The sequence below is a fragment of the Vipera berus genome, assembly GCF_964194415.1.
Source record: "Vipera berus genome assembly, chromosome: 8".
Taxonomy (NCBI): Eukaryota; Metazoa; Chordata; class Lepidosauria; order Squamata; family Viperidae; genus Vipera; species Vipera berus.
The window spans coordinates 17,367,152-17,388,359 of NC_138211.1; the positions used below are offsets into that span (position 1 = coordinate 17,367,152).

Genomic DNA, 21,208 nt, shown 5'->3' on the forward strand with positions numbered 1-21,208 from the left:
TCAATATTATCTCTCAGCACCTTCTCTTCTCCTTCCTTTGAGAATGTTTTTTTTTCCTATTCCCTCAGCGCAAGCTGTTTTATAACTCCGAAATCACCATGTTGTCATAAATTTGCCTTGTCAAATTTAGCGGCCCCGTTACAAATAAACAGAATGTAAAAAGCCTCAGTCAATGTCCTCAGCTGAAGAAGGAAATAACAGAAGTGTAATCCCAAACAGCTTGTGCCATAATAAATAAATAAATGTCTCTGGAGTTCCATCAGGCTGTTTTGGGTTCTGATGCAATTAATTAATGTGGCTTCTGCTTCAGAAAACAACAACAACAAAAAAAGATACCGCAGAAATACTGCAGTTACTTCGAATCTGCTCGATTTATTGGACTATAGCTCCCATCTGTCCCTCCAGTGATGGAGCTGCAACAAGATGACTGGTGCCAAAGCTCTGCAAACTGGGGATGATGGAAATGGGAGCCCAACTCTGCTAGGAGGCATGTATATCTGAGTTTTCTTTTTAAAGTATATTTTAACTTGCCAGTGGTGCTAGCATGTTCCAAAGCCTTTATACCATAATCCATCCAAGGATGAAAGCTTTCAGTAGACTTAATACTGCCTGATTCAGTGCGAGATCATAAGCCAGTCCTGTGTTAAGGCAGACATCACAGCCAAGATTCATAAATTACCCAGTCTTCTAAAGCGAGCATCTTATTCCGTCTTCAGTAACTTGAAGCTAAGCTTCCTGTTATTATTATATATTTTTTCCCCTTGGGGACTAAAAACTTTAGTTTATTAAAACAAATGTCCAAACTTTTTTGGAGGATATCCCGCAGTCAACCTCATATATTTATGCTTGGCAACTGTTGCCAACCTTCCTAAATGACTGAGTTGTTATCCTGCATGCTTCCCTTTTTCCCTTGTAGATTCCTGCCCTTGCAGTAGGGCAGAAAGACAGGAGCCCCCCAGGAGCTATGGAGACCAAAGCACCATGGCCTTCTATATTCAATTTCACAGCTACATCTAACAGCAGTTGGCCTTTCCGTGAACGCAGCTCTTGCTTGCTTGTTTTTCCCCATCTGATAGCACCAATTCATGGCTAAGTTGGGTGTCTGATGCTGGGCGGATTCTTCCTCTTGGAAAGGCAAAGGGCCAGGCTGGTAAAACTGGCTTTTTAACTAGGCTAACACCCAAAAAGCCTAGATCCTTTCTTCTGCATCTGATCCAGCATGTAGCATTCTCAAACCACTGAAGCATCCATGCACCAGTTAAGTTCAAAGCCAGCTGAAAATCTGGTACAAAAGCAGTGATGGGAAGTGATTCACAGTAAAAAAAGAAAAAAGAAAAAAAAAGAATCAACCTGCCAGACCCACCTACAATTCTGTCTCATTCTTCCATCTCCTTTTTTTTACAGTGCATCAGTGGAGGCCACAAGCTAAGCATTAAGGAATGCTTGGTGCTGTGATCTTCAGCAACTGGAATACCTGATCCCATTGCCTTCTCTATGCAAAGCCACACTGGTTACTACCATCTGGCCTTAGAGGTTAGCACATGCTAGATGACGTGTAATTGTAGCTGGGTGTGGTGCACAAAGCCAGCCATTCTGAATAATAAAAATAAATATAATAAACTGAATATAATAAAATATGTTTAAATAAAGCGTCTTAGAGCAATGGGTGAAGTTGGTTGCACATTAGTGGTTGTCATTGTATTTTAGGACAACGATTGTTGCAAACTAGCCATGTTTTAGGGGAAAAGATAAATATTTTCATTGTCCTGGCAATCAAGTTCAACATGGGATGGAGACACTTCCAACTGCTTCTTTCTCTTCGTCATGCAAAATAATCTAAATGTTTATTATACTCTTCTGTTCTACCTTTACAATGAAGCACAATGGGGCTTTTGTCCCTACAAAATGTGCGAGGAAAGAGAAGTGAGGTAGAGAATGCGTTCTTCAGTGCTGATTCGCAGCAGAAGACCTGCTTGTTTGGATGGACCTGGGCAAGTGTAGATGGGTATGTTTGAATAACAGTGGATGCTGGGATAGAGACATCCAATAGTTTGAAGTTGCTCAAGTGATCAGTCCCTGGGGTAGAGGTGCTACTTCACTTGGGCTACTTCTTGAACTACTTCTGAAAGCAGATCTACTAATCTTCTATAGCCTTGGTGGTGAACCTATGGCACGCATGCCACTGGTGGCACGCAGAGCCCTCTCTGTGGGCACACGCACCATCGCCCCAGTCCTAGGCCTTCAGTTGGGTTTTATAAAACCTTTTCACTTTAGGCCTCTGCCGCCGTGTGCAAAAAAAAAAAAGTTCATTCAATCAATCACTTTCAACTTCTCACAGAAAAAAAAAGATCTCGCAAAGTTGGAATTGATTGATTGAACTTTTTAGTCTCACCCAGTCCACCATTACCACTGCAGCCATGCCCCCCCAATGGGCCACACCCACCCAATGGGCCACGCCCACCTGGCACCCAACGATACAAAACTGGGTTTGGGGTTGGACTTCCGGTGGCTCCGCGGCGACGGAGACAGCCCTCCCGGGCTGCCCGCGGCTCAGCTGTTGTTTATTCGCCCGAAACAGCGCCGATCAGCTGTTCGGGCGAATTTGAAGCCCCCTCCTCGGGAGAAGAGGAGGGGGTGAGGCCCCAGGTAGGGGTAGAGTTCTCTGAGGCCGCCTGAGCTTGTAGCTTGGGCGGCTGAAAGATTGAACTCCCCCGTAGCCTGGGTTGCTCCCAGCTGGCCAGCGTCTCTGCTCCTGACTTTATGGAGCAGAGCCAGGCGTCTGCGACCACCCCTGCCTGAAGGAAGGACTATGGATTAAAAGAAGCAGGCAGAGCGGTACAAGAGAAAAAGGTGAAGAGGATTATTTTATTTTACTCTCGAGCTTGATGGATTTTTTTTAAACTTTAAGCGAAACTGCGTCACAATTGAAACTTAAAGATGGCGGCTAAACCTCCCCCTAAAACTCTTCGGAGTGGTGGATCTTCTCCGGTGCAACAATCATCATTACAGGCGTTGCATCCTCCTGATGTATTGACACTGAAGGATTTACGAGATGCTTTGGATAAACTTCTGGAATCAATTAATCAATCAATGGGTGAGAAATTTGCACAGATGGAGGAGAAATTGAAGAAGTTGGAGGAGAGAATGGAGGAGAGGATGGAACAGAAGTCCAGGGTGATGAAGGCAGACATTTTGACTTCAGTGTATAAAGTGGCTGAATGTGTGGAAGATTTGGATGAAAAAGTGGAAGATTTGACTCAAAAGAATGCCATATTAGAAGCAAAAGTACTGGAGAATGAAGATTTAAGAGATAAAATGGATAGAGAATTGAGTCTTGCCCAGTATTTCCAGATGCAGTTTGCTATTAGAATCAGAGGTTTAAAGGAGAATATTAAGGAAGATCTAAAGCAGCTGGTTTCTGAGGCTCTTGAAGTGGTATTGAATCAGCCAGCATCCGAAATAAAAGAAGGCATGGATAAAGTGTTTCGTGTGAACTCATGGATTGCTAGACAGAGAAAGTTGCCTAGAGATGTGGTGGTTTATTTTGCAAAAAGGGAAATTAGAGATGAAGTTATACAAGTTGCCTATGACACTAAAGTCGTGATTGCTGGTCAAGAAGTTCTGGTTCTAAAAGAAATTCCTTTAAAGATTCTAAGGAGAAGGAAGGATTTTACATTTCTTGTGCAAGAGCTCAAGCAACGAGATATAAGGTTTAGATGGGAGATTCCAGCTGGGCTTATGGTGACGTATGAAGGTAAAAGGTATCGTCTGGTTACTGTGGCGCAAGCGAGTGATTTTTATAATAATGTTTTAAAAGTAACTCCATTAACACTTCTGGAAGTTGCAAAGGGATCTGGAGAAGGAGAACATCAAGAGGCTGAAGATGGACAGACAGAGGAGAATGTTGCTGGAGGAGATCAAGTTATAACACTTTTGGATGATCTTAGAGAACAAAGGGTGACGCGTGCTGCTTTAAAATGATCAAAGAAGATAAAAGAACAAGAACAGCAGAAGTCTATGGAACTTTCACAACGTACTTATAGCCAAGTAGTGGGAGGTGGGAAAAGATTTGGGTGAGGAATGTAAAATTTAAACAAGTTTGAAATTTAAGAAATTTTTACAAAATGTTTTATAGATGGTATTTAGAATTTAAAAAGCTAAGTATGTATTTGAATCATTAGCCTAAATGCTGGAGATGCGGTGAGGAAGATGTAATATATTTTTATGTATGGGGAACCTGTAGTGGGTTTTAGAGGTTTCTGATTTGGTTGAAATGCTGAAGATTTTGGCCTATTTGTAAGATTACTTGCAGGAACGCTATATTATGGAAGGGTGAGAATGGTCTGAGTTTATCCAGAATAAGGATAGGGTTAAGAAGTTTTATATTTGAATAAGGTTTTTTTCTTTGCTTCTTTTTCTATATTAGTTTTTTATATATATATATATTTAATATTATTAAGGTTTGTTTTATCCTATATAAGCTAGAGAGTGATAGATTTTAGAGCTTATGGTTGTTAATATATGGTTGTTTATGATTGTTTTTTTTATATATACCTTGTATTTAGCTCTGGGAAGTCCGGGGGGGGGGAGGGGGGAGGGGGGGGAGGAAGGGGGGGAGGGAGAAGGGTGGGGGAGGGGGGGGTAGGGGGGGAGGGTGAAGGGAGGGGAAGGGGGGGTTTTAAAGAAAAATTGTATGTTAAAACTTTTCAATAAAAAAAAAAACTGGGTTTGGGGTTGCAGTTTGGGCACTTGGTCTCTAGAAGGTTTGCCATCACTGTTCTATAGTCTAGGGCAGGGGTAGGCAACCTCGGCTCTTTTATGACTCATGGACTTCAACTCCCAGAAATCCTGAGCCAGCATGGTTCAGCTTGGAAACCTCTCCCTTTCCCCTCAGCATAGCTGGCTCAGGAATTCTGGGAGTTGAAGTCCATGAGTCATAAAAGAGCCGAGGTTGCCTACCCCTGGTCTAGGGGACAAGAAGAATGCTGTCTACCAGCTTCCTATAAGACTGTAAATTTCTTCCACCAAATACCAAGCTGACAGGCTAGTGAGACAGAAGAGGGGTGTGGGGTGAAGTTCTTGGCTATCCTCCAGGCCACCAACCTATCAGCTGGACTATTTTTTGGAGAGAAATTTTCCAGTCTTACAAAAGACTGATAAGACAGTTTTGCTATTCTTCCTGTCACTTGGGCTAGTAACCAAAACTGATAGGGCTCCAATTCCAGCTCCCCAATACCTCAAAATGGTTCACTATTGCAAGACTACCCCCAAATATCCCACAAAATATGCAGAACTGCAAGTGTGGAGACTGGAGACATCCCTTGCAAAACAAAACATAATCAGACTTTATATGACCAAGTTCTTTCTGAAGGGGGACAAGCAGCCCCAAAACCTTGTATGAAATGGTCCTCAAGAGCATCTATGGCTAACCAGAAATGGCGGGTGGTGGTGAGTGGGAACATGACTGCAACAGCATCCGCCAGTCAACTGGGTGGAGACCCTACATTCAACAAAATAAAGCATTGCAGAAGTTGGAGAACACCACTTTTGCTGCAGAACAACAAATAAGCTGGCCAGCAGCTGTCCTTGTGGCTGGCCAATGGCAAGCTAAGGATAACATCTGTGCCCTCCATAAATGGTTAGCGGAGCATCAGATAAAATGTATGGGTGGTGAGCATGATGACTTCCTGTGCTGTATAAGCCCAGTCAATGCATGTATCGGTTCTGTTTTGGCTTGACTAGCCAAACATCTCTCCGATTCATCTCTCTGCCCTTCTGGTTTCAATTGTGAAAAGTCAAGCTTGGCTAATTCAAAGGGAAGTCTCACCTGCAGAAAGGGGAAGTAAACCTGTGACAGTCTAACTTCTTGTTTCACAAGCGGCTGAGATGTGTTACAAAATTAAGCAGGAGGGATAAAATCAGACAGACGTATACTGAGGCTGCAAAAACTTTTCTGTATTTGAAAGATGCTCTTTGGAGGTGCAGGATAAAATTGTCTGCCATCTACCATGTGGTGAAGAAGCTAGTCCAGATAAGCAGAGACTTTTTGGGGGGGTGGGGGGGGTGGGGGGGGGCTCTTCCAATCTGCTGGCCTGACTTGTCTGTGTTTGGGCTTTGCCACCATTCTATGACACAGATTTTAAATGCAACAAAAACCAGCAGAGGCTACCCCAAAGCTAGAAATGTACTACATAATCCTTTTAGGTCAGACCACTCTTAGTCCTTAAGTGGAATGCTAGGGAGGGGGTGTTGTCCCCCCCATCGATTTATATTTCAATAAAAAAAAGAATCAAATTAGATAGTGTGACTGATCTGCGTGCATTTTATAGTTTTCTGTTCTGAAGTGGTAAGAAGCACGTGAATATAAACTATGGAAGACAGTCTCACCTGGATATGCACACACCTTAATACAATCTAGCTAACAAGGCAGGTAAAAAAATAAAGGTAAAGGAGTCCCTGCAGATTTTACTCTGCTGACTGTTACTGACTAGAGGGAGCCGTGCTCATCTCTGTTTCAAGGCCGTTGAGCCAGCACTGTCTGAAGACATTTCCTCGGTCATGTGGCCAGCATGACATCACAGAGCGCTGTTACCTTCCCGCCAAAGTGGTACCTATTTATCTACTCGCATTTGCCTGCTTTTGAACTGCTAGGTTGGCAGGAGCTGGAGTGAGGATGGGATAATCACCCTGTCGCGTGGTGCTCAGGTCTCGAACCTGGGCTGCCGGCTTTCCAGCTGACAAGCTCAACATCATAGCCATGGAGCCACCGCACCGCCCAACTAGGCAGGGTGATGGCCCAATTAAATTTTCACTGGGAAGTCCTTTAATTCTCACATCCCGGGGGGTCCTCTCCTGATTCTTCTTCCTCATTTACTTGTACAGCATTGGGGAAGACCAGTCATGGCAACCACAGCAGCAAAACACACAACAGCTCTCTCTTAGGAAAGAGGCAGGACAACCAGAGCTCCTCAAAACGAGGCCATGGAAGAATATGGCCTTAAATCCTTCCAGGTTTGCAACAGGGGGTTAGCAAAAGCCAAGCACCAGATGTAGCAGGGTGGGCCAGTGGACAGTATCCGTATTAAGGAACCAAGAATGATGTGGTGATTGTGGTTGTTTGATGAGGTGTTCTCATCTGGAAGAAAATGCTATTATTTCAGCCAGTTCCTTCCATGCTTCAGGGGAAGAATTTTAAATCCTAAGGTAAAGGTAAAGGTTCCCTGGCACATGCGTGCTAGTCATTTCCAACTCTAGGGGCCGGTGCTCATCTCCGTTTCAAAGCCAAAGAGCCAGCCCGTGTCCGAGGATGTCTCTGTGGTCATGTGGCCGGCATGACTAGACGCCAAAGGCGCACGGAACGCTGTTACCTTCCCACCGTAGTGGTCCCTATTTTTCTACTTGCATTTTTAGGTGCTTTCGAACTGCTAGGTTGGCAGAAGCTGGGACGAGTAACAGGCGCTCACTCTGTTATGCGGCACTCGGGATTTGACCCACCAAACTGCCGACCTTCTGATCGACAAGCTCAGCGTCCTAACCCACTGAGCCACCGCATCCCTACTTCTCCCCAATAAACCACTGGCTTGCAATCAACTCCAAGGGAGCTGAATCACCTATGCAGAGGCAAGGGGCAGGTGTAGTCCTAAAGGAAGTTGGGGATTCTGCCCCAAAACCAGGATGCCAAGGAAAATACTAAACAGATGGAAAAGAGACAAGATGGACAGTTCTAAGCAGTGGTTTATCTATATGGAAGTTTCAACCACGATTGGACTCTAAATTAGGGTTAATAGTTGGCTTTGATGCCTTGATTGGGCTAATTATCTAAGCCCTCACCCTCTTTGGTAATTTATACTCCCGCTTCCTCCTAACTTCACCTGCATCCCCATTCATGGCACAAAGCTGATCCAATTCCTGAAAAGAATACACAAGGAGACCAGCATTAAGATACAACCTTCATCCCGATAAAATGAATTGTTGCCTTCCTTCTCTGAGGACCTATAGTGAAGACTACCAGCTAATGAGAAGAGAGAAGACCTACCGTAATCTTGCTGGCAGTATTCAATGCTTCCACCCAGTCCTGGAGATCTTTTTGGTCATTTGCTTGCAAGACATAGCGCTGAGACAAGGCGTTGATAACTGCAGAGACAAAGGTCATTGTCAAGAGCTGTGCAACCCTTCAAACAGGGCACATAGTTGTCCTCCGTAGCAAATTCCCAGCTTCTAGAAGGAGCCTTATTCTTTTTGAGTTTCCCACTCCTCATTCCCTGCTCCATGAACCAGTTTCAATTTCTCTAAAAAGATACTGTTCCCTGGTCCACCACTCCAGGAAGTCCAGAGGATGAGTTCAAAGACCCCCTTTTTTATATCCCCGTGAGTTTTCCCAAATTTTGCTGCAGAGATTCAACAGCAAAGTTCTTCAGAGGAGAGAACTATTGTGCCCAGCTACTTAAAGCAACAAATGAGTTACACATTTAATACTTGTCTCGTGCCATATAAAAAAGACATCTTAATAATCTCAATTTTTTTCAGACAGCAACCAAGCCTTTTGAGAACTACATGCAGTCTCCACTTGTATGCCTCAAACTAAGTGCAAGGATCTTCTCTGATTTTTAACTGCAGGAAATGCCTGCAAGAGTGATTATTTTATGCCTGGGAAAATGATAAATCAGGTGCATTCGATTTGTACTTCCACTGAACACGCCAGGTTGACTTTTTCATTAAGCTTTGCCTGTGAAATATATTGGGGGAATGCCAACCTTTGCATTAATACAATTAATGCATACTGATATTCTTAATATTTCATAGTTAATGAATATTAAATTAATATTCTATAAGCTTGTTGACCACCTCATTTAGGAACAATCCTTATTTCCTTCATTCCTACTCATTGCTCAGCTACTCACACAAAACCATTTGTTTCCATGCAGGGAAAGACGGAGGCAGATTTCCATGTTTCTCCTGTCCCTGGAATTAGGGGGAAAGATGGTTTCAATTTAAAACAGGTGGGGGCAGCACATCAGCTGAGAAAAAGTTTCTACCAGGGAGATGTGCTATAGAGTGGCTGCCCAATTAAGGAAAGGGGGCTAGGTGAACCAAAGTGGGGCGATCTCTAAGCAGAAAAGTGTAACCTTGATACACCCCTGCTTTACTATTATGTAGCAAGCTCTACATTTCCTTGGGTTTGGCTAGTCTAAAGAAAAAAAAAGAAATAGGGACGACATGATAGCAGTATTCCAGTGTTTGAGAGGCTGCCACAAAGAAGAGGGGGATCACATTATTCTCCAAAACACCAGCGGGCAGGAGAAGAAACAATGGTTGGAAACTGATCAAAGAGAGAAGCAACCTGGAATTAAGGAGAAAGTTCCTAATAGTGAGGACAATCAACCAGTGGAACAGCTTGCCTTCAGAGATCATGGGCGCTCCATCACTGGAGGTTTTTAAGAAGAGACTGGACAGTCACTTGTCTGAAATGGTATAGGTTCTCCTGCTTGAGCAGGGGGCTGGACTAGAAGACCTCCAAGGTCCCTTCCAGCTCCTATTCTATTCTATTCTATTCTATTCTATTCTATTCTATTCTATTCTATTCTATTCTATTCTATTCTATTCTATTCTATTCTATTCTATTCTATTCTATTCTATTCTATTCTATTCCTATTCCTTTTCCTTTTCCTTTTCCTATTCCTATTCCTATTCCTATTCCTATTCCTATTCCTTTGATTGGTGGGCCAACTTTCCAGAGGAACTTCCTTAGTTCCAAAAGGCATTATTTCTGTCCAAGTGCAATTTCATTTAGACATGGCTCTTGCTATTAGAACTGGGTGCTTACCCCAGAGAGTCTGAAAACAAGCCGTGTTTTCCTTGCCCTTGACAAAAGCAAAACACGGTAAGGTTTACTCCTCAACCATTCTGTTCCACCACTTATCTGATTTCCCACTGACCTTTTCTACAAGTCAGTGTCCCCATCTGCAGCTCCTGAGTAAGCCTGGACATTACTCAGCCTTTGTTTGGAAGGTGGGGATGGAGCAGCGAGTGCTTCTGAAAACCTGGCAGCTTTCTCTAACAGGCTGACTTCTAGATCACCCTCACCTCCCACCTCAGGTGCTGATATTGCCATGCACGTGGGTATATCATAATTGGTTTTGCCACTTTGCTTGGGTTTTTGCCAGTTGGCTTGGGGAGCGTCATAGCGAAGGTGTTTGATCGATTGATAACAGATCCCACCTCCCCACCATCCTGCTCCTGTCCTCCCCATCTTTTAATTGGGCCAAAGTGTTTTGGGTTTTGTATTCGCATATTTATGTTTTTAGTTTATAAAGTTTTGATTATTTTACGATGGTAAGCCACCCAGAGTTGCCTTGAGATAAGATGGGCAGCCTATACATTTTATAAATAAATAAATTGTTCAAAGCTTAAAGAGGTGGAAAAAGAAAGAAATCAAGAGTAATAAAATAATACATTGCCTGGGAAGGAGAAAGGCAGTCAACCAGTTCCATCTCGTGTGGTTCTGTCACTTCCTCCCTAATTCCCCAGGGCTTCCTGTCTGAAGATGTTTACTTCAATCCTACTGTCTAATCCATCTCAGCCACTTCTCCTTAACGTAGGAGAACAGGAGGCCTTGAGGCTCTGATGAAACACTTCTTTCTTCTTAGGTTTTGATTTCTTCTTTCTGTCCTATGCAAAGCTAGGCTAAGCTAGTGGAAATCCACCTCTAAATTATGCCACAAGGATGAAGACCTTGTTTGGAAGAGATTGACCACAGTTCTACCATAAGGTCAAAATGATATCCGTAAGCCTCCACTTGTGAGCCCAGCTAGGTGGCAACAACTTACTGACCTTGGCTGGTCTCATGAAAGTAGGTAGGGTCACACCAGTTTAACACTTGGGTAGGAAGCCACAGGGAAATCCCATGCACCAAGCTAGATTGCAGTGTGTATGTGTAATTGTCTTAAAAGGAGATGGTGAACCACTTCCACATTACTCTCGGAGAAAAAAAATCTGTAAAGATGTCTCCATAAGGCCCCCAAGAATTGAACTCAACTTAAAGACTACCTTTTTACCCTTTCTCTCCCTTCTTGCAAAGAACTCTCTACTCCAAGAATGTTCAAATCTCCATTTGATTCCCAAGCTGGTGCAGCTGAAAAGCCACCAACATCACCCAATGTTGCTTCCTAAGTAAGAAGTGAATTGACTTGTCCACTTTCCACCTACATGTTAGGACTGTTCAGTGCTCTGGATTTAAAGAGCAAGTTGTGTTTTGAATTGTACACAATACCTGCCAGGAAACAATTATGTGCTTTTTATCACATCTTTGCCTGTGGAAGCCAAAGCTCTGCTCCAAAGGGTGCCACAAAGATGTTCTCCAATCTTCATCCTCCCTATAATGACTGACATTAAGGATAGAGGACTCAGGGTCCATGCCCTACACATAGCCTCAAAGGATCTCATCTGCAGCTCTCCAAGAGCAGAGTAAGGGCTGAACATTCAGATCTAATCATTTTATTGGGGAGGGGGGAGGGAGGGGGGGGCTTCAGGAGAAAAGACATGCTGTAGGCTAGAGGCACTCATACAGATTATCATCCCTTAAAGCTAGCCACCCCAAACTCAGCCACATTTGCCTCTCAGGAGGGGTCTATGGGACAAAAAGCAACCTGTTAGCTCCAATCATCCCTTTCACCCTTGAAAAATCTTCCCCCAAATCAATTCTTTGATAGGGGGACCAAAAGATAAATGTGCCCCCCCTCCAATGAAAGAGAATGCTCCCCCCCAATTAAGGCTTACCAAAACAGAACGGTGTTTTCGGCTTTTGCTTGGGGGTAGCCATGCTGACCTGCAAAGAAAGCAAATGGAAATGGGCTGCTGATGTGGTTGCCTGAATTGTTTTATTGTTGGTTTTAGAAAAGAGACTGTAGGACAGGGGTGTCAAACTGCACGATGCATCATGCGGAAGCCGTGCCCACCCCAGCTCCGGCAAGGGGGAAAAAGTCACGATATGTCACAACACGTCACGTGGCGCAGCGAGTTTGACACTCCTGCTGTAGGAGAAGGATAGGCAAAGCCTGGGGGTGGAGTCAAGAGAGGAATTAGCCTGGAGTCATTAGGTTCCCACAGTCCAATCCTTCTAGAATTCTGTTAACTCTTATCTAGCACCAATTTAGTGCTGACTATTAGTTAACTACAATAAATCAGCTTAACTGGAATTTAACAAGTAGTCCTGCCCTGACAGAGACAGACTCTTTATGAATTTGGGAACGCAACATTCTCTCTCCTGCCAACATGAATGTCCCAGTCCTGTTGCACCTAGAGAGGGCAGCCAAACTTACTGCCACTAATTTAAGGAAGAGTTCAGACTATAATTAAAGCCAGTTACAGAGCAATGAGGTGAGAGAGCTGGTGAGGTAATTAGCTCAGTCCCAAGAACAGGCCTAATGACCTAGGACAGGGGTAGGCAACCTCGGCTCTTTTATGACTCATGGACTTCAACTCCCAGAATTCTGGGAGTTGAAGTCCATGAGTCATAAAAGAGCCGAGGTTGCCTACCCCTGACCTAGGGCTTCCTTCTCCTCCACTTCTTCTTATCCTTAACTTATTTGCTCATTCTTTTTATCCCCTCCACAGAGTTCATGGCAGGAAATAAATCCCAAAAATCAATTTCAATAAATTAATGCATGTTGGCTATTTATTTATTTTTTAGCTTTAACTACCATAGGCTAATCCTTAGCCATCCAGCTGATGAGGAACCTCAACTTGAGGTAGTCAAGTTGTTCATCAGCTGGATAAAGATTAGTTTAATGTAACCAATAATCACCTTTTCCAACAAATAGGTTTTTTTAAGAAACGTATCCACTTTCCCTATTGCTGCTTAATGCTTACTCAGCTCCATGTCAGAAATGAAAGGACCTGTGCTCATGAGACATGTCACCTGTCAACCCTGTCCAAGCTTTCTACATACTAAGTTATATGTTTCTTTGATTATGAGGCAAAAAAGTGGAGCCCTTAAAAAAACAAGAACAAGAATTATGAGGACCAGAAACTCAGGGAAATCACCAGGACTAACAATAGGTGCCTGGGGGTGGGGGGGAGCACAAAACTCTGTTTTAGCCTTACCTTAGAGATGTAGGTCAGTTGTAGAGATCCTACTGCTTTTGAGCCTACAGCCAGATTCTGAAACAAAAGCCAATTAAGCAACAGTCCATCATATGAGTGGAGTTCTCCCTTTGCTTATTTGGAAGTGAGAGTTTCTTTCAAATCAAGCTCAACTCTTTCTGAAAACACAACAGTTTTTCTTGGCAGTGACACAGATGCAGTGATGCTTTCTCATCAGCATAAACACAATGGAAAGTCTACACTCCCTGGAGTTTGACCTTCTGTATTCATTGTTCACACTTCACCTTTTTCAAGAAGTGGAGGGTGACTGTTAAAAGATCTATCCCACATTTTATCTGCAGTGCCACCATGCTAAGTAATTGTAGTCATGTGAAATTATCTGCTCTAGAGTCATACCTTGTTCTGGCCATTGATAGTCTTCCAAGAATATCATCGCAACTCTGGACTTAGGTACACAGCCCTTGGATTTTTTTTCACTCCCTCTCCCCCAACCCCCGATAATCACTTTAACTATTTCTTTCAGAGGATTGCAGTGTGCACTTTTAACTCCCCCAAGATAAAACGTCCCTTCCGAAGCTAATCAGCAGGGAAAAATGAGTAGAAAAAATAGAGTGCTATTACCACTAAGGTTAAATTCTTTAGCCCAGTGTTTTTCAACCCTTGACAACTTTAAATTGGGTGGACTTCAACTGCCTTGGGAATTCTGGGATTCTGGAATTTCAGCTATCTTAAAGTTGTCAACATTGAGAAACACCAATTTAGACAATTCTCATTTTTTCCCCACTGCATTGGTTGCTATAGTTGAGAATTCTGAGAATAGCAGTATAAGCTATTTTCTGGAACAGGTTTAAAATTATCACCCTTCTTCCTGAAGACACTTTATGGAGAACTCTGGGGTTGGTCACAATTTTCCAAGTTCAGCTTTTGCAAATACAAGAACAGTTTTGTTCATTCCAGATTTCCCCCGCCCCTGACACCAAATGCTTAGGTTACCAGGCCTCTCTGAGATACAGAGTTCATTTAGTGACTGTTTAAAGTTACAACAGCACTAAAAAAGGGACTTATGATCATTTTTCACACTTACAACCATTGTAGCATCCCCAGGGTCATGTGATCCAAATTCAGATTCTTGGCAACTGGCGTGTACTTATGACGGTTTGCAGGGTCATGTGATCCCCTTCTGTGACCTTCTGACAAGCTAAGTAAATGGGGAAGCCAAATTCACTTAACAACTGTGTTCCTAACTGAACTGCAGTGATTCATTTAACAACTGTGACATGAGCTGTGGTGGCGCAGTGGTTAGAATGTGGTATTGCAGGCTAACTCTGTCGACTGCCAGGAGTTTGATCCTGACCAGCTCAAGGCTGACTCAGCCTTCCATCCTTCTGAGGTCGGTAAAATGAGGACCCAGATTGTTATGGGCAATAGGCTGGCTCTGTAACCCGCTATGGTGCTGGAGAAGACTCCTGTGAGTCCCTTGGATTGCAAGGCGATCAAACCGGTCAGTCCTAGAGGAGATCAACCCTGACCACTCTTTAGAAGGCCAGATCCTGAAGTTGAAACTCAAATACTTTGGCCACCTAATGAGAAGGAAGGACTCACTGGAGAAGAGCCTAATGTTGGGAAAGGTTGAGGGCAATAGAAGAAGGGGACGACAGAGAATGAGGTGGCTGGATGGAGTCACTGAAGCAGTAGGCGTGAGCCTAAATGGACTCCAGAAGATGGTAGAGGACAGGAAGGCCTGGAGGAACGTTGCCCATGGGGTCGCGATGGGTTGGACACGACTTTGCAACTAACAACATAACCCGCTTAGAGGGGGCTATAAAGCACGGTGAAGCAGTATATAAGCCTAATTGCTAATGTTAAGAAAGTATATAAGCCTAATTGCTAATGTTAAGAAAGATTGTAAAATGAGACGAAACCCACTTAACTGTCTTGCTTAGCAATGGAAATTTTAGGCTCACTTGGGGTTGTAAGTTGAGGCTTACTTTTAGTAACTAAAAGCTGGCAAATACTGCAGATGGCACTCTGGCGTCCTCTTTTTTTTTAAGTTTAACAAATAACCTTAATTCAGTTCCTTCTGGGAAGGGACCGGCATGGCTTCTTAGATAAAAAATATTTGCTGTGGTTTTCTTGCCAAGATGCTCAGACAGACAAAGTTATGAGATGAGTCAGAAAAACACACTGGCTCGAATTTTCTCATTAGGAATGTGGGATTACAATGAAGGGACATTTTATCATCTATGGTGGATGTGTTAAAAAAAAAGCCAATAATTTTTGGACATACAATAAGTCAATATAACAATTCAGAAAATTTTACAGACTAATGAACAATTGAAACTAGAGACTTCTTTTTTGGCCTTAATAGACTCCCACAATATATTGGTTGTTTTTTTAAAAAAATACATGACAGCTGCAGCAAGGTTAGTATATGTTCAAAAGTGAAAAGGTTTGATACTAGCCACAATAGAGGAATGGTTGGTGAAGATGATGGAACTTGCAAAGAAGGCTAAATTGGTTTCCTTGATTAGAGAAAAGATAATTATTTATGGCCAATGGCAAAGCCCTCACAGACTTTTTGCATGAAACAGAAAAAAATGTACTTGTAACTTGTAGTTTTGATTATTAGAAAAAAAAATAAGTAGAAAAAAGGGTTTTTTTGTAATCATAAAATAAGAGATAACTTTATAATAGCATTTATATTTGCTGCAAAAGAAATCAGAAACTTCTATTTTTTTATTTATTTATGGCATTTTTTCCACTTTTGAGCATGTAATTTATTTCACTGCAGTTGTCATATATAAAAGAAAGTTACATGACTTTCTTCTAGTTGTCTGTCCATTAGTCCCAACAGAAAACCTATGGTTTCAATTGTACTTTAACTTTTAAAATCTTCAGAATTGATGTATGCTCCTGTCTAATTTTTCTGATAGTCTGGAAAATAATAAAAAGATACAGTTGTTTGTCCATTTGCATAAGAATACAATCAATATAATTGCATCACTTGTATAATTTTGCATTATGAAGTATGAAGTAAATGGACTCAACTGATATCATTATGTTAATAACCAAATTACAGCAAGGGACAAATCATGCCAATTACATCAATTTGGATTTAATGGACATTTGGATTTAACAGACACCTTTTCAAATGGTCCATAAAATTAAGGCTTCACTGTATGTATATAGAAGTTAAGTGATAAGCTTTAGGTTTACTTCTCTTTTCTGGCTTATAAATTGCATACCTAGATTATCAATATGGTTACACATGCATAAATATCCCTGTCAAAGATAAAAAAAAGTTATGAACTTTGACACATATCTGAAGGTCCTATAAACATTGTAGATATATTTTATTAAGCATGGATCTATTTAAGCATAATTAGAGGTTAGGATTCAAAGAGACTCTCTGTTTATCGACCATTTGAAAAGGTGTCTGTTAAATCCAAATGTCCATTAAATCCAAATCTAATTCAATGGTTGACATAATGATTGTCTTTTATGTTGATTCTATAGTTATGCAATTAAACAAACAAATGTATCTTATGACAATTTTCCAGACTGCTTCAGGAACAGTGGACAGGAACACACGTTAATTCTGAAGATTTTAAAGATTAAAGTGCAATTTCATCTTTTGGCAAAAAAAAAATTGGGGGGGAGAAGACATTTTGCACAGAAAATCATTTATATTTTTTAAACCACAAGCATTAATTGCTTTTATGAGTCTACAGGAATATCATTTTGTAACTGGACCTTAGTTCCATGAGAAAGTTGAAAAAACATCTGCGTCCATCTAACCTATCCCCTTAATGCTCTTAAATGAGGGTTTTTGCGAACAAAGTGCTTATAGGGAGGGACTCACCTGAGGATTGTCCATGTACCACAAAAGACTGTTGATTTTGGTATCCAGAATAAAATATCGGCGCAGGAACTTTCCACAGGTTTCATTATCTTCAATGTCCAGGAATCCGCAAATTCGATTCTGACGGTCTACATAAGGCATTCCGAGGCACTGTTAGCATCCCTCTGCAAAGAGAGGCACACGCAGAGTGAGGGCCAGGGCTTCTGCACACCAAGGCACCTTGCACGCTACCGGTTCTTCAAAATACTCCTGAGCAGGTCTGTGGTCATAAAGGATAGCTTTACGCGTTGTGTTACAAAATAATGTGGCTTTTTCAGGCTGAGCTTAGTGGTTAGAGGAATCCAGCTGACTGGGGGGCTATTTAACAAACCATGAATAAGCAAAATCATTTTGTTCCTCGTTCCTTGCTTGGCACTCAAAGAAAAAAAAATGGAAAGAAAAGGAAGTCCACAAAGTAGTTTGCAAGATGGTTCTGTAGGCCTTATCGCCATGTCAACTTCAGACAACAGCCCTCATATTCAGCTTCTCTAAAAGTGTTCATGTATGCAGGAATAGCACAGAGGAAGACAAATTAAATCAGATTATGGCTACAAGGCTATAAACAGACTACAATATTTTAATTCAGGCACATGACTGTCAATATTCCTACCACCCTGAAAGAAATACGCACTGTTTGCCCTTTTTGTGCTGCTATTGTTGCTTGCTGTTTAAAAAGCAAAAACAAAATGGGAGATCAATTAAAACTTGGCTTACAACTTTTCCCAGGCTGGAAAGCAGTCTCAGAATTCTTGACCCGTGAAATTTTGCAGAGTGGAGTCCCTGTCTATTTGGAGTGCGGCTATGATGGAAAAAACCCCATTAGCTTTTGAAGGAATTTCAATTATTAGCTTTGGTTTTTTTTAAAATCTATGTTATAGGCAGACAAGGAGATACATTCTAGAAACTGTCTGAATAACTTTTAAAGAAAATAAACAACAGGAGCAGAGGAAGTAACAATAATCTGCATTTTGAGCCAGGCATGTGATGAGTTTAATCCATATTCTCAAAAGTGCCCTTAACCTGCCGAGAAGGGATTAAAAATGGATATATTGCGTGCTCCCTGCAGATAGCAGCCTTTTGAGAGCCTCCCTCAGCACCCAAACATTTTTTTTTGCATTGCTTTCTTTTCTAAGCTTCCTTTAATAAAATAAAGGGAAGCTGGCATGCCACAAAGCAAAATGCCAACGTCTAGGTTACCACAACATAGTGTTTGTTGGAAAGTGTTTTCATTTGTTCTAAATAACTACTATAGATCACAGCAAAAATATTTGGTGTTAGGGAACCTCACTAGTTTATCTCCTGGCACATCAATGTTTTGACTATGCTCATCATGGCAGCCATTTTTCCATTTATTCTGTAAAACGTGTGTGCTGTGCTGTATACCCACTAACGTTTGGGAGAGAGAGAGAGTGACATTGGGCCAGCCATTTTTCACTCAGCCCATGATGTTAGACTTGGGCAACAAGCTGGTTGGTCAATTCCTGTCACAAACCAATGACCACACCTGGCTGGTCTAAAAAAAAAGTGAACTCTGAAGTTGGAGGAGGAGAAGATGATTGTGGAGTTCAAGGAGAGACTTAATCAGTTGCCAAACTTGTCTAACTAAATAGAGGGTATGGTTAGTGTGTTAAAATTTGGACAAGGTCCACAATTAAATCATTGCTCCGAACAAGGTTCCCTGGTTAGTCTTGAGTAGATCACCACCTAGTTGCTTATTAGGAACTTCTAACATCCAGCTACTGTTGTACTAAAATGCTAGTAAGGAGGACAAGCTTTCCCCGACTACAAAATTGCATAAATCACTCAAAAGTATCTTGCCTTAACTGTTCTATCTGATCTACTTGATTGAGTCAGGTCAATACAATACAACAGTAACTTTCAGCCTTTAAGCCACAGGTCACTGAGGACAACTTAATGTTGCCTTACCTTCAACTCTTTGGAGAAATGTGAGGAATCAGTGATCTTATTCTAACTCTCCTAACATTTGTGCAAGTTTCTTAAATCTTGTGATAAGTGCATCATGTGGTGTAAATCCCAGATAATGTTAGATGGTTTTCTGAAGCAGTATTACTGAGAAAGTGGTTTGTCCAAGGTAACCCCATGGATTCCTAGCCAAAATGAAAATTGAAAATGGGGACTGCTCAATTAAAAATGGGGACTACTCAACTCAGCCCTGACACAAGTCTTCCCCAGCCATTATGATGGCTGGGAACTTTGCAAATTGCAGTCTGAGGCTTTTGGAAGGCACTTGTGGAGAAGAGCGCCCTTCACATTCTTATATTTGCACAGCTATTTCCTAGGAAAGATTGAAGAACAAATACTTTCAATGATCTACTACTGCAAAGAATGTTCTGCTAAAGATTTTACTCAGGCTAAATCACACAGGCCTTTCGCAGAAGAAAATGAGTACCAGTGACTCGGCGTGATGGAGACACTGTGTGCCTGGAAAATACCACGAACTGTGGTCCCCCACAAATCTGCAGGACAGGAAGGCTTGGGAGATGCAAAATTTCTCGAAATTTGCCAGATGACGAATGCAACATCACAGTCGAGAGTCCCACCCCGTGTCTGTGTACACAGTGAGTGAGACTGTGACCATGATGTCATGCCCCCTTGCAGATTTTGACCCTGATAGAGGAAACAGCCTATGATGCATTGCAGATTAAAATGCCTATCAAGATGATTCATGGAGAAGGCTCAGCAAAACCGGAAGATCTTTAACCAGGGCAACCAGGTGGAAATTTTACCAGAGTCTGACACAGCTTCACTGGTTGCCTGCTCACATCTGAGCTCTCGCCCTTTGAAGTGTTGTTACATGGCCTGGACACAATTCCAGAAGGTGTGTCTCTTTGTACCTTCCTACTATAACCTGACATACAGCCTTCAGAGGAGACTCTGGTAGATGTGGTCTTGCCAGGAGATTTCACCATCAGACATCTTCTCTGGGATGGCCCCTGGATGACAAGAGGGTTCATTCCATGCCAGTGTAGCTCAGGTCAATGCTACAAATTTTGTGCTGTCAGCTGACAGCATATTCCTCCAGGCATTTTAAAATTACTTTGTAATTTACCTTTTGTTTTCCTTCCTTTAGAAATGGCTTTAGAAGATGGCTTACTGTACTGAAGTTATTCCTAATGGATGTGAGGCTGATCTGGATGTGTCACCCCACTGATCGTTAGGGTTGATTGAGCTAATATGGCTGTCTAGGCCAGGGGTCCCCAACCCCTGGTCTGTGGACTGGTACTGGGCCGCAGCATGCCAGCAACCAGTCTGCACAAATAAGCAGAGGCACATCCACGAGATTCAGGCAACACACAAAACCATGCACCTTCCGGTCCATGGAAAAACCTCTCTCCACGGAACCGGTCCCTGGTGCCCAAAAGGTTGGGGACCGCTGGTCTAGGCAATAGCAATAGCACTTAGACTTATATATTGCTTCATAGTGCTTAACAGCCCTCTCTAAGTGGTTGACAGAGTCAGCATATTGCCCTCAATAACCCGGGGTCCTCTCATTTTACTGACCTCGTAAGGATGGAAGGCTGAGTCAACCTTGAGTCGGTCAGAATTGAACTCCTGACAGTGAGCAGTGAGTTAGCCTGCAATACTGCATTCTAACCACTGTGCCACCAGGACCTGCATTTAATGTTTATTCAGGTGGCACTTTCATCTATTCTCTTTTGACTGAAGGGCAAGCCGAAATAGTTTGTATAATAAAACCAGCAGCCCACAAGCAGTGGGGAAAGCCTTGCTACCTTTGGGTTCAAACCCACCTCCATGACAAGGGTTCATTTTCTTTTACCCTTCCCAAACTGCCAGGCACAGGCAATCGGATCCACACACGAAGGGTTCAAATTGACTACTGTATTCTACTTATAATACAAGAATCTCCCTAGACTGCTTGTCTTTCCCTGGGGTACGTAGAGGGGCCCATCTTGCGGCTATGCAGTGACTCAAGATTAATTCCCCACTTGATCCCTTCTCCTTGCCTGGCTGGTAGTTTCCCAACGCAAACCCTACGTAATTTTCTCCTCCGGCCCATTGGTAGTCAGAGGGCAAGGCCCTAACAAAAATCGGAGAATTTCCCCTTTCAAAAGGAAATTGTTGAAAAAAAAATATTATTAGACTACCCCTAAAACTCAGGGGAAATGTAAACAGTCACTTTTGTTTTTCTAAATTGTACAATAGCTGGGGTTTTCTTTTGTTTTT

The 21,208-nt window shown here is 42.3% G+C and overlaps 1 protein-coding gene across 5 annotated transcripts in view; it reads right to left on the reverse strand.

The window, feature by feature from the left end:
* Positions 1 to 21,208, reverse strand: part of PLEKHA2 (pleckstrin homology domain containing A2) — a 77,345-nt gene that overhangs the window by 30,484 nt on the left and 25,653 nt on the right. For 4 of the 5 annotated variants that reach the window (XM_081333736.1, XM_081333733.1, XM_081333737.1 and 1 more), the window contains 4 exons: positions 16,964 to 17,127; positions 13,102 to 13,158; positions 11,776 to 11,824; positions 8,036 to 8,133 (listed from right to left, as the gene is read on the reverse strand). In XM_081333736.1, coding sequence (XP_081189862.1) covers positions 8,036 to 8,133; positions 11,776 to 11,824; positions 13,102 to 13,158; positions 16,964 to 17,104 — 345 coding nt within the window. In that variant the 5' untranslated portion in view covers positions 17,105 to 17,127. Of the gene's footprint in view, positions 1 to 8,035; positions 8,134 to 11,775; positions 11,825 to 13,101; positions 13,159 to 16,963; positions 17,128 to 17,716; positions 17,802 to 21,208 lie in introns of all 5 variants that reach the window. The other variant, XM_081333735.1, reaches the window with a different exon arrangement.